Source organism: Salmo salar, chromosome 29, assembly GCF_965601325.2.
Source record: "Salmo salar chromosome 29, fSalSal1, whole genome shotgun sequence".
Classification (NCBI taxonomy): Eukaryota; Metazoa; Chordata; class Actinopteri; order Salmoniformes; family Salmonidae; genus Salmo; species Salmo salar.
This window is the reverse complement of record NC_138319.1, coordinates 24,168,214-24,182,916: the sequence shown is the minus strand read 5'-3', so window position 1 is coordinate 24,182,916 and position 14,703 is coordinate 24,168,214. Positions and strand designations below refer to the sequence as shown.

Sequence of the window (14,703 nt, the reverse complement as noted above, 5' to 3'; positions counted from 1 at the left end):
TAAATAGAAATACTTCAGAAAAAAAACCAGATCCACGCCACATTGGGTGAGGCGGGTGGCAGTAGAGAATTTAGAAGTTGAGGTTTAGGAAAATATTTGTAAAAGATATGCGAAGAAAAAGATGTAAAACGATATATACAAGGGACACGACAGGACAAAGACATGCATAACAGTTACATACAAGATTGAAGATAACCCGATTCAATTTGAGCAACAATGTCGTCAGAACCGATACTAAAAAAGTTATACATGTTATATTTACGTTGTCAGCCAGAAAGGTAGCTGACGTTAATAATGTCAGCTACCATTCTGTATACCTCTGGCCCTTCTTTTGACACTGTGTTAAATAACCTCGAAATGAGCTTCAATGCCATACAACTCTCCTTCCGTGGCCTCCAACTGCTCTTAAATGCTAGTAAAACTAAATGCATGCTCTTCAACCGATCGCTGCCCGCACCTGCCCGCCCGTCCAGCATCACAACTCTGGACGGTTCTGACTTGTGAATATGTGGACAACTACAAATACCTAGGTGTCTGGTTAGATTGTAAACTTTCCTTCCAGACTCACATTAAACATGTCCAATCCAAAATTAAATCTAGAATCGGCTTCCTAATTCACAACAAAGCATCCTTCACTCATGCTGCCAAACATACCCTCGTAAAACTGACCATCCTACTGATCTTCGACTTCGGCGATGTCATTTGCAAAATAGCCTCCAACACTCTACTCAGCAAATTGGATGCAGTCTATCACAGTACCATCCGTTTTGTCACCAAAGCCCCATATACTACCCACCACTGCGACCTGTATGCTCTCGTTGGCTGGCCCTCGCTTTATACTCGTCGCCAAACCCACTGGCTCCAGGTCATCTACAAGTCTCTGCTAGGTAAAGCCCCGCCTTATCTCAGCTCACTGGTCACCATAGCAGCACCCACCTGAAGCACGCGCTCCAGCAGGTATATCTCACTGGTCACCCCCAAAGCCAATTCTTCCTTTGGCCGCCTCTCCTTCCAGTTCTCTGCTGCCAATGACTGGAACAAACTGCAAAAATCTCTGAAGCTGGAGACTCTTACCTCCCTCACTAGCTTTAAGCACCAGCTGTCAGAGCAGCTCACAGATCACTGCACCTGTACATAGCTCATTTGTAAATAGCCCATCCAATCTACCTCATCCCCATACTGTATTTATTTATTTATCTGGCTCCTTTGCACCCCAGTATCTCTACTTGCACATTCATCTTCTGCACATTCTATCATTCCAGTGTTTAATTGCTATATTGTAATTACTTCGGCACCACGGCCTATTTATTGCCTTACCTCTCTTATCCTACCTCATTTGCACATGCTGTATATAGATTTTCTTAAACTGTATTATTGACTGTATGTTTGTTTATTTCATGTGTAACTCTGTGTTGTTGTATGTGTCGAACTGCTTTGCTTTATCTTGGCCAGGTCACAGTTGCAAATGAGGTAGCTGTTTTATTTAACATTTATTTAACTAGGCAAGTCAGTTAAGAACTATCCAGGCAAGTCAGTTAAGAACAAATTCTTATTTACAATGATGGCTTACCCAGGCCAAACCCGGACAACGCTGGGCCAATTGTGCGCTGCCCTATGGGACTCCCAATCACGGCCGGTTGTGATACAATCGAACCAGGGTCTATAGTGACGCCTCTAGCACTGAGATGCAGTGCCTTAGACCGCTGCGCCACTCAGCAGCCTGTTGCATCACATTGGATGACCACTAGCGACTTATTGGAGCTTTTGAATATTTAAAAAATACAAACAGTTGCAGCTTTAGTGTGTGATGTATAGCCATTTCAAGTGGTGTAGCCTAAACACAAACCACCAGGGTAAGGTACAGGTATCAATATATCTGGGCCAAAAGTGTGTATATTTCTTCTCTATGATAAGCTACATGCCCATACCATAATCATAAGTAGAGTACATTTAACCAATGTAATCCGTATCACATCAAGAATGTGTAGCAATTTGCATTTGAATTAGAAGAAGTAAGAATACTATAGGCCTATTCTGGACAATCTATGGATGTGTTACATTCTTGATACATAGGAACTGCATGATTATGACGGCAAGGACTATTTAAATGGTGTTAAAATTCCTGGAACTTTCAATAAATTACTTGGTTTACCCGAAATACTGTTCGGAGGATTGCGGATTTAATGCTTAGTCACTCCTGACTCCGGGAATAATCCAACCAGGATTTCAGGAAAACCAGGGAATTTATTGAACATTCCAGGAATTGTGCAACCCTATACATAGCCCTGGGAGTAATATAGCACACTGTTTTGTGTGTCGAGGTAAAAGAAGTATCGCCCCCTACTGATGCCATGTAAAACACCTACCTTTTACATACCTGAAGTTTCCAAGGTTTTCTACAGGTTTGATCTTCTGGTTAACATTCTCCTACTGTATTGATAATCATTACTCTCATTTTGGTTACATTTTTGTTGCCTGATACTGTAATTTCAGAGAGATTATTGCAGTGTATCGAGGTAAACATTATACCTTGTTAAAACAAATTTCACCATGCCCGTTGAAACTGAGGGGACAATTTTTGGGATACAATTATACAATACACTGAAATTATGCAAATCCGGGGATTTGGCCATAAATGCACCCTCAAAATGTTGTGGTGCATGATACCACTGTTTTTCACTGTGAAGTGTTTCACTGACATTAGACCTACAAATGCTTGTTGTTTGATGATGATAATTACATATTTTGTCACAGTGCCTTTCATTGAGTACGTTCACATGAACACTAATAATTTGATATTAATAAACTGATTATGGCAGTAGTCCGAGTATGGCATTAGTCATGTAAACACCTTACTCTTCTTATCTTAATCCGTGTAAACTCATAATCGAATACGCTTCTTAAAACACCTGGTTTTCTGAGCAATCTTTTGAATTATTAGGACATGTAAACACCTTAATCAGAGTTAGAGCGATACATTTAATCTGCGCACGAACAGCGCGAGTTTCCTTCTTTTGCGCGAGTGAAATTAGTTCGGAGAAACTGAAAGTATGCATTTAAGAAATAGTTTTCACATACAAACCATAAATGTCTGAACTCCGCACCAAATAGGCATCACAAAAATAACATGGTTGCTGTGGCACGTTTATTCTGATTGGCAATTTTCTGCATCAAGTGGCCTGATTTGAGATGTGTCGATGCAAACAGGATTATTAGGGCAATCATTCTTCTTGCAAAGCATGTAAACGTTTAAATCGAACTATTACTATTCACATCGTATTATTGTGTGGATGTAATCACACTCATTGTATTCATTCCTTAGGATAAATTAGACACTAATTATAAAACACATTGTAGATACCATATATGCTATAGAATATGTTGTTAATTCAGTTTATAATAGTAATTTAATATGGTTTTAGAGACAAGGAATTCCACTGTGGGCGTTGTATTGCAAACAAATTACACGTGTAGGCCTATAGGTAGGTTTTATTTTCTTGCGTGTGTGAGATGAACGTAAATGTGTGTTGAGAAGTGGGTGTCGCTGTGCATGCTGGTCCTAGAGCAACAGAACAACCGGGTTTTCACTGGTTACCACAGCCACAAAGTGATAATTGGTTATATTATTTAAAAAAAATGTTGGTCTTAATTTGAGGTTAGGCATAAAGTTAGCAGTGTGTTTAAAGTTAGGATTGGGGTTAGGTTAAGATTTGAAAATCAGATTTTAAGAAGATAAATTGTAGAAATGGGCGGGATTTAGGACTTTGTGGCTGTGGTAACTAATGACGACCGAACAACAGTGTAGAGGGGGAAGACGATTCGAATGCTGCTTACTTTGGTAAGAAGCGAACAGTTCTTCTTCAGGAGCTGAGAGTGCTGTGACTGTCGGCGTAGCAGGGTTCAAAATTGCTTCTGATCCGCAGCTTTGGATTTTTGCCAACTCGGATTGAGGTTGCTCTGTGAAAGCGGGAGAGATACAATGTATCCAAGCCTGCTCTCTTATTGCTCCGTGGTCCTCTGACGAGCTAAAACCCCACTGTCTATGGAGGGACAAACGAAGAGCGCAACGCTCAGGTACCAAGTACCCCCATTTCGGTTATCTGGGAGATGGTAACAAATGAACGGCACTGGAGGGAACATGGTTGAGAGGACCAGCAAATTTTTGTTGATCGTCGTCGGATCCGTCTTCTTCATGATGATTTTATATCAGTACGTGGCTCCTGGGGTGATGAACTTCGGGTCTCCACAGGGGTACCTCGCCGAGGACAATATGGATATTTTCCCTACTCCGGATCCCCATTATGTAAAAAAGTACTACTTCCCTGTCAGAGACTTGGAACGCACCGTTGATTTCGAGATCAAGGGTGAAGACGTGATAGTGTTTCTTCACATACAGAAAACTGGCGGAACCACTTTTGGCAGGCATCTGGTGCAAAATGTTAGACTAGAAGTCCCCTGTGATTGCAGACCAGGGCAGAAAAAGTGTACATGCTACCGTCCCAACAGAAAGGAAACCTGGCTGTTTTCGAGGTTCTCCACTGGCTGGAGTTGCGGGTTACATGCAGATTGGACGGAGCTCACAAACTGCGTTCCTGGAGTGCTCAACAAGAAGGAAAACAAATCGAAAAAACTGAGGTATGTTGTTTTGACATTCCGTTTGCCATCTCATCAGTTGTGCCGTAGGCTATATTAGAATAAAGAGCCACAGAACTACAGCCTATGCTGTTGACCCTATGCCCCACTCAACCCAGGCGGGCGGTGTAAACACTGGCAATCTGCTCCTAACTGTGAAGTGAAAGTGGAAAATTACTGTGTTATCAACAGCTCTTGTAAACACCGATGGGATTCCTGTTCTGTTTTAAGTGGTTGCAATATCACACCAGGGTACATGTTCACATTGGTGTCCTCTGGAGTAGAAAGTACACTTTTGCCACCTTTTTATCATGACATTATAGGCTACTTAAATGTGTCTATTTCTATGACTACATTATTTATCACACTGAACAATATAATGATTCTCTGTTTTATCACATTGCTGTAGCCTACCTCATGAATTCACTTGACTTCAAACCTTTGTTGTTCATGGAGTGCTGCAAAAAAGCACACGCATACCATTAATTCACACATTCTGGGTTTGGATCAGATGGGGCCCACCCTATGCTTCATAAATGCCAGTTTTCACCTCAAAGTGTTGATGAGATGTGTGGTACAGGCCTGGCTGCAGTGCAAACTTTGCAGTTTTTTTTTTAGGCTTCGTTACACTCTAGCAACTTCCAATGCTATTTTGACAACCTAGACAACAAGACCCTCTGCAGAATTCTTCCCATTCATTTGGGTGGTGCGAGGGTTTCCCTCTTTGAGTCCGGCACTCCTGGCACATGGTACCACAGTAAACCAGGCGCTTCACACTTGACGTTTTCAATAATCAGCATGCTCCCTAGCTGTGGACCACACTATTATGGGTGTAGTTTCACCTATCACTATGCTTCCAGGGTCATCTTTGTTTTATTCATTCCCTATGTAGTTTTAATGGCCAGAGAATCCCAATGCTGGTTTCTTTTAGCCTGGGGAAAACCAAGTTCCACATTGGGGCTTAACAACCACTAATAACCTAGTTAAATAAAGGTTGTTTTTTTTTAACCCACCTGTCCGTTATGCTACTATCAAATCATCATACAAAGTTTGGTAACAGAATGATGGCACAAACGGTCATTCTGTAGCGAAACTTGACATCTGCGCTGTTCTTTAAGTAAATGTGTTTTTGTTCAATTTAAAGTTGTATGCACAGCGATTTTTGAACTTTTAGTATTGAAAAGCGATATCCCAAGTATAAATACAGTAAAGTACACACACTAAAGGGTAAAACAAGTTAGTTTTTAACAAAATAGTGTTGTTTTTTAGACATAACTGCAAACTTCTAGGAGTAGGGAATTGAAGGAGTTTGTCTGATGGTAATGCTTGATGTCATCGGCTTTCCCCATCCTTGAGGAACAATAGAGAACAAAAGAGGAAAGCCCTCCCTCCCACTTGTGCTATGTCATGACTTATCTGGACCACCTATTGAGATGTGCCTTGTGTTAAGTAAATGAGGTGAAAGCAGACTGCAGTGCCACTTTATCTTTGCAATCATTGGTTTTTGTTTGGCATACCTACATTTTAAAGTGAAAAATCTTGAGTCTCGGCATCACTATGTTACCGTGAAATTGCCCTCATGCAATATTATGAAAGTTGAGCCACAGTTTTAGGAGAGCAGTGGTTTGGAACATAGAATTGTGCCTGGGGTAATTATTCAAAAAGCATGCCGCATGCATGTTGCATACCCGTGTTTCCATGGCCAGTGTTAGTTGCCCTGATTCAAGGTCTCCTGACATGCTGTCAAATATGCATGGTGGTGAACAGTAATACATTTGGTTAGTTTTATTTTGTCGTGGTAGACGGAGCCAACATCTGAGATTGGTTTTATGAGGTTTATATTGGTTTACTGTTTTTTTTCTATGTACATTTCCTTGTATATTGTGACATTCATATCTTAGAAGTGCTTATTATATGTGTATGGCAACATTTTTTGGAGCTCTATTTCCTGGGGGTGTTTTCATCTCTACCGTTGACCATTCATTGTGAGTGATTTGCCTCTTTCCCTTATATGAGCTCTGGATACCACTGGCTGTTGTCGTTCTAGTCCCTGATGTGCCTGTATCACGGAAGCATTTTAATAACGACTATATCCCTCCATTCCCAACCACTGTGAAAAACAAAGCCCTGGATTGTGAGCGCCCCAAAACACACGAAAAGGGGCCTTTTTAGAATGCGGCACAATGGCCGACCATCACGGATGGTCCACCACAGGCTATACTGATGGAAATTGGGCATTTCATGGATGATTATGTCCAATCACTGGCTGAGAAGGGGGTAAAAATACAAGCTCAAGTGGTCTATTGCTGCACACTGCTGGCTGAGCGCATCAATTATGTCCTGAAGCGCGGGTCTAATCTGGTTCTGCTGCCAGCAAAGCCTCATAGTTATTACAGATGTGCATCACAACCTGCAGCTCTGACCGAATGATCCACATCAACAAGTATCCCTCCCACCCACCTCTGTTTTGAACAACATGGATTGTGTGAGTGAGTTGGCTTACCATTTGACTTAATGAATGCACCACGTTTTAGAAACCTGATTACGGTCCCCTCCAGCAGCTCATATTTTGTATTATATTCTACACAGCATGGCATGGCATCTGTCTGATAGTGAATATGCTAGATGCACATTACATTTCGGTTCAAAATAGACACATGATTATCTGTGTGGTAATGTGAAGTAAACATGAGCATGATGTTTAGGTACCTCAACCTCATCATTGCTGGGTTTGAGGGACTGGTCACAGCCAGGGCGTGATGTTCATGTGTTTGTTTGCACATCCAATTCAGAACCTCTAGAAAAGTAATGCAAGTACTTCAATCAAATAGCTGATAAGAGTGATGACATCAATGCCATTTAAATTGTGTATTTGAAAGGAAAGAAATCACATCATTCGGGGCATTTGAAACCTGTCTGTTGTTTTGATCACTATAATGACCCTTTTTTGCAGTTTTGAAAGTGGCTCCAGTAGACTGTGTGTATGTCTCTGATTAGTCCTCCTTGTTAGTTATATGCGGGTAATGTGGTCATATGATACTGGTGTAATTCAGTGCAGAGCTCAGACTTTTTTTAATATCCGCCTTTAATGGATTTCATGGAGGGGGCAGTAACTCATTATGGCCATCATAAAGTCCACAGTAAAGGCTCATTATCGACCCACGGGTTCCCCAATAGGTGGCCGGCGGGGGGCCCCCCCACCCCCACGTTGTCTGTGCAAAAGCAAACCTCGTTGTTGTTGGTCATAAGAATGTAAAGTCACCAGGGCATCACCTCGAAGTAAATTAGGAAATCTGTTCCCAAGTATTCCCACGCATAAATAGAGAGGCATATGTGATTGTAATGTAATCAATGTTTGCCATTTTTCTGGTTTTGTCAAATGCTATGTCTGTTTGGGATTCTAGTGGTCAATTTGCAGTGTACAAATGATTTAGAACTATGTTCCGGCCCCCCGACCATCCGCTCAAGGAAAAATCAGTTGAATGTAATTGGGGACCCCTGGCCTATATGTTATCACACTCACTCATGCATATATTACATAAACACGTGTACTGTACACACACGTGGCAGGGGGGAAGAAGGTGATGAATGGGTGCTTTGGAGTTAATCTCCCTTGATGAAAGAACAGTCTGTTGCATTAAGGTCTTGAAGGCTTGGAATGAAAACATGAAAAAATATCCCTGAGTGTTCTCACAGCAAAACCTCTCTGGGGAGTAGGATTCTCAGGGTACTCATGAAATATCAAATGTGCTTCCCTCAAGTACTGGTGTCTTTTTCCCGAAGTCAAGCTTCATCACCGTCGTGGCAATAACAGCTGCAGTGAATGAGGTCTTGCCAGCCAACAAGTACCTCAAACTAACTGAGGCATGGACCATCACCCTATCTCGTCACAAGTATGCTCATATCACCCATGTTAATCTCTTCCATATGTCATGGGTCATTCCACCTCAAACCACAAGAAAGAGGATTTTGACACCCACCATCTCGGATTGTTCTGAAAATGTTTCAGTTAGAAACCGATTGGATTAGCATTCCTGGAACATTATTTTGTTGAAATTTATTTTGAGCTCTTGAGAAATTAAGCTAATTGATTGTATGCAAATTGGCAATTTTTTATTTATAGGATTCATATAATATTCAAAAAATATATAGTACCTAACATCCGATTTAGACTTTTTTCTAACAGTAAGTAGGCATCCAAAGAAATGGTCAAAAGCCACCCAATTAGCTTAATTTCTCAGAGATCAAATCATATTTCAACAAAATAATGTTGCATTTATCTTATCTGTTTCTAACTACAGAAACGATTTCAGAACAATCTGAGATGGTGGGTGTCATGGCTTGCTTAAATTATATGGAACAACCCTCATGTTTTCCTAACCTCCTTGCTGCCTTAAGCAGAAATGGGCCCATTTTCTAATCAGCTTGCATGATTAATTATAGAGTCCCTCAAGAATGAAGACAGATTTGCCCAGGTGTGTCAACGCTTTTGCTTGCATGGGTATGTGAACTTTGGCAGACCGAGTTTCTTTCACATTCTCTCAGATTCTGCAATATGTTTTTTCTAGAACGGCTGTGTCTGTATTTGCGTGGGACTGGGTCAGGACAGTTGTTATATCAATTTTACAGTATATTGTCTAATATGTGAAGTATGTCCTTCAAAATGCATTCAAAAACATTTTCTCCCCCCACAGCACAAAAGATTAGTTCCTGGAAAACATTCCTGACCTAGAAACAAGTTTGTGTCTCTACTCAACCAGATTCACTTCAATGGTTGATTATTTGAGCACTAATCTCTTAAGTGTCCCGCAACAGACTATTTGGATTCCCTGTGGGACTGACTGTCTTGTCCTTTGTCTGCCAACAACAGAAAACATAATATTTAGAAAATAGGTACAATTACCCTATAGCCTTTGGGTTTTAAAGGACTCTCCCCGAGGATGTTGCCGACTCTATTTCAACTTAATTCCCCGTCCTAGAGAGAAAATGCACGTTTAGGTTCCAGCTCCGAAGAATGACAAAGGCTACTTATACAAATTGGGTGTGGGAATTTCCAGGTGGAGTTGATAAACATCAACAAATAGGGCACTGACGGCTTTCGGTGTAGCTAGCAAGCATGCTAACCTAATCTCGCTATTTTGCACATTTTTATCTAGCGAGCTAATGTTATCTGTTGCATTTTTTTGTCTTCTTTTTACTACACCGTATTCAAAAGATTAGCCAGCTGGCTCTGGCTGATTCTGGAGCTGGATTTGTCAAACGCATTGATTTACGGAAATCTTTGCCACCGATAGAAACCACTGGCCTATCTTTGAAGTCTGATATGCGTTTTTCTACATTGTAATGGACACTGTGCAACGTTTGCCGGCTGTGGCACAGAAAAGCCAAGTCAATCCATGCTCATGGTTCTCACAGGGGAAGTGAAATGATAGGCTACAATGACCTTTGAATTTTATTTTGTGGGTGCCTTTTCATTATCTGGTTTCTAGCTAACAATACACCAACGAAAGCAGTGGAGCATTTAGTGAAGCAAATCTTTAGTGGTCAAAAACCATTAATCTTGGGGGGACTGGGAGAGCATGTTTGAAAAATGCTATCATATCATGCAATTATACAATTTTGCAAAATGGTCAGATACTGTATATGAATTTTTAATACAGACTAGCTAAAAAATAAGGGAAAATTTACAAATTATCCAATGGATTATGGTAATTTTCACGTAAAAAAAAAGCAGAGGTGCAAAAACACAATTTGCACCCCCCATTTTAATGTGCTCCATTGTTCAGGTGGCCAAGTGGACACAAGGCTGTTTGGCTCATCTCAGTTGCGAAGAGGACTGATGTTGCATCTGTTTCTGATTAATATACAATGCCAGGCTAGTGGGTGGTAACATTCAAATAAAACCGATCTCTGAAACTAAATGTAGGCTGAAAATAATTTGAATGTCATATAGGAAAAGACACTGCATTTACACAGATTTTCACAAAGTGGGCAGTTCCGATTTGTCACTTCAAGCCGAAATATATCATACTTTGAATAAAACTATGATTTATTGACGTAAATCGTTGAGCAACATCATGGATAAGATCTGGCCATCATCTTTAAGCTTTCTACTGGTGTGGCTGTTTTTAAAATTGTCAGTCTAGTCTCTTGCTTTGTCATTTAGACAGACATCAACAATTCTTCCCCCTAGAAATTGAAGTGAAGACTTACAGTTTGTGGAGTTTACCTACTCAACCTGCACACTGAAGAGGATCAGTTTGCTGAAACATTTCTGCATAACTTTGTCTGCCGCGTGCATTTACAAATTAGGCCTAATTATAATGCATAGAACAATGTAATGTCCCTAAGAATGTCTTGTATGAACAACAATTCGCTAATGCGCTGGTATTCCTGCAAAGGAAAATGTCGTCTACTAGTCCAGCAGCCCAGACTGCGCAACAACATTGGTGTTCAGTGTAACTACTGCCACAATAGCAGCTTGCCATTTGCACAAGTGATGGCATTGTTCCAGATTTGCCACTGTAGCTTTTCTTGGAACTGAAGGTGGTCTATTTCATCTAGTAAAGGACACTGTATATCCCCCAGATCTGATTATTAGTAAGTGGTTGTGGGGATGCCCATTTGGGAGGTTGGACATTTTATTGGATGTACCACACTTACCACCTCAGATTTGAATGCTGGTAACAATAATAATTAATAATAATCAAACTGACTAATCATCTTGTATTTATTATCATTAGGTGACAGATGCTTAATTGATGCAAATATAAAGAGAGACCCTAGATATTTTGAATAGAATATTCTACAATCCTCTTAATAGAAAATAAATTCAGTAGCCTATTCTAGATGAAGGACAATGTGGTGAGCTAGTAACTACTCAATATCACCTATAGAGGCTCGGTGGGATGACGTGCTTGGTGTATTAAAATATAGGCTAGCTTGAGCAATGGACTTGGGCTGATTTTTCAAACGGGGTCAGGAGGGCACGGGGGATGAGCAGATATAAATAACCTGTCAATTGGGGAATCCTCCTACCCATGTAATCCTGTTGAAAGGTGTTCCTTAGAGGTAATAATAGCACCGGTGGTTTACGAATGTGATTTAGTGCATGGCTGTGGGACAGGGCCCGGCCAGGGTATGGGGGCCATGGCTAAGCTACTAACTGGCTGTCTGTGGAGACAAATGAAACGCCAAAGCCTCTCTGGCTTGCTTTCCCTCTGTGTGCAGTGTTTCCCCTATATGCATTTAGCAGCGGCGCAAATAATAATTTTCGGGATGGTAAAAGGTTTTCAGCAATGGTGGAAAAAGTACCCAATTGTCATACTTGAGTAAAAATAAAGATGCCTTTAATAGAAAAGGACTCAAGTGAAAGTCACCCAGTAAAAATACTACTTGAGTAAAAGTCAAATTATTTGGTTTTAAATATACTTAAGTATCAAAAATAAATGTTATTGCAAAAATCTACTTAAGTATCAAAAGTATAAATCATTAAAAATTCCAAATATTAAGAATTTACAGATTGCCAGTAGCACACTCCAACACTTAGAGATCACAAATGCATCATTGTAAATGATTTGTGAGTCTCCCATATCAGAGGAAGTAGGGATGACCAGGGATGTTCTCTTGATAGGTACGTGAATGGGACTATTTTCCTGTCCTGCTAAGCATTCAAAATGTAACGAGTACTTTTGGGTGTCATGAAAAATGTATAGGGTTTAAAAAGTACATTTATTTAGGAATGTAAGGGAGTAAAAGTTGTCAAATATAAATAGTAAACAGGTTTTCAGTGTAAACTAAAATGACTAAAACGAGATATAAAGCATGTAAAAAGATGATGGAGTATTATATTTTTTAATAACATTATCTTTGAGAACTAACATTCACTGTCCGGGAGAATATAAAATTCCAAAAATGTGAAATTCCATTTCGATGGCTTATGCCTTGTTCTTATGCTATGTCAAAAATGTGTATAATTGAAGGAAATTAGCTTTGAAACTGACATTTTTCTCTCAGCCCCATGACAAAATGTGTAGAATAGCTTTATTTAAATATGTGTGTGTTATATATATATATATATATATATCACCTATCACCTACACACACACACACACACACACACACACAGTTGAAGTTGGAAGTTTTACATACACCTTATCCAAATACACTTAAACTCAGTTTTTCACAATTCCTGACATTTAATCCTAGTAAAAATTCCCTGTTTTAGGTCATTTATGATCACCACTATATTTTAAGAATGTGAAATGTCAGAATAATAGTAGAGAGAAGGATTTATTTCAGCTTTTGTTTCTTTCATCACATTCCCAGTGGGTCAGAAGTTTACATGCACTCAATTAGTATTTGGTTGCATTGCCTTTAAATTGTTTAACTTGGGTCAAATGCTTCGGGTAGCCTTCCACAACCTTCCCACAATAAGTTGGGTGAATCTTGGCCCATTCCTCCTGACAGAGCTGGTGTAACCGAGTCAGGTTTGTAGGCCTCCTTGCTCGCACACACATTTTCTATGGGATTGAGGTCAGGGCTTTGTGATGGCAACTCCAATACCTTGACTTTGTTGTCCTTAGGCCATTTTGCCACAACTTTGGAAGTATGCTTGGGGTCATTGTCCATTTGGAAGACCGATTTGCGACCAAGCTTTAACCTCCTGACTGATGTCTTGAGATGTTGCTTCAATATATTCACATAATTTTCTTTCCTCATGAGACTATCTATTTTGTGAAGTGCACCAGTCCCTCCTGCAGCAAAACACTCCCACAATATGATGCTGCCACCCCTGTGCTTCACAGTTGGGATGGTGTTCTTCGGCTTGCAAGCCTCCCCATTTTTCTTCCAAACATAATGATGGTCATTATGACCAAACAGTTTTATTTTTGTTTCATCAGACCAGAGGACATTTCTCCAAAAAGTACAATCTTTGTCCCATGTGCAGTTGCAAACCGTAGTCTGGCTTTTTTATGGCGGTTTTGGAGCAGTGGCTTCTTTCTTGCTGAACGGCCTTTCAGGTTATGTCGATATATGACTCGTTTTACTGTGGATATAGATACTTTTATACCTGTTTCCTCCAGCATCTTCACAAGGTCCTTTGCTGTTGTTCTGGGATTGATTTGCACTTTTCGCACCAACGTATGTTCATCTCTAGGAGACAGAACGCGTCTCCTGCCTGTTCGGTATGACGGCTGTGTGGTCTCATGGTGTTTATACTTACTTTTGTACTGTACAGATGAACGTGGTACCTTCAGGCGTTTGGAAATTGCTCCCAAGGATGAACCAGACTTGTTGACGCCTAAAAAAAAAAATTCTGAGGCCTTGGCTGATTTCTTTTGATTTTCCCATGATGTCAAGCAAAGAGGCACTGAGTTTGAAAGTAGGCCTTGAAATACATCCACAGCTACACCTCCAATTGACTCAAATGATGTCAATTAGCCTATCATAAGCTTCTAAAGCCATGACATAATTTTCTGGAATTTTCCAAGCTGTTTAAAGGCACAGTCAACTTAGTGTATGTAAACTTCTGACCCACTGGAATTGTGATACAGTGAATGATAAGTGAAATAATTTGTTTGTAAACAATTGTTGGAAAATTACTTGTGTCATGCACAAAGTAGATGTCCTAACCGACTTGCCAAAACTATAGTTTGTTAACAAGAAATTTGTGGAGTGGTTGAAAAATGAGTTGTGATGACTCCAACCCGTGTATGTAAACTTCCCACTTCAACTGTATATAATGGTATTTTTCCTTTTCTTATATTTTTTATTTATTTTTTTACATTTGAAAACAAACTTTTATACATTTCAACGACAACTTATAGACACATAAAAACAACGACTATATCTGATCTCCTCAGCCCCGCCTGCTCACCCCCCCCCCCCCCCCCCCCATCCCTAGTGCCTGCGTTATTGTTTGCCACCTGGTCTTAAATTGTACCAATTTAGTTTTTCTCAGTCGCCCGTGCTATTTCAATAATAAATAATTTGATATTTCCATTGTGTCAATGATGGTGGATTGATTGACTTTACTTTGTTTTCAAAATGAGCGATGACAAAAAAGAA

The 14,703-nt window shown here is 40.1% G+C and overlaps 1 protein-coding gene across 1 annotated transcript in view; it reads left to right on the top strand.

Moving 5' to 3' along the window:
* The first annotated feature begins 3,779 nt into the window (after positions 1 to 3,779).
* The window catches only part of LOC106590359 (heparan-sulfate 6-O-sulfotransferase 1-B), a 95,851-nt gene continuing 84,927 nt past the window's right edge, over positions 3,780 to 14,703 (top strand). The window contains exon 1 of the mRNA XM_014181297.3: positions 3,780 to 4,635. Within this exon, the coding sequence (XP_014036772.1) occupies positions 4,118 to 4,635 (518 nt within the window). The 5' untranslated portion in view covers positions 3,780 to 4,117. The remainder of the gene's footprint in view (positions 4,636 to 14,703) is intronic.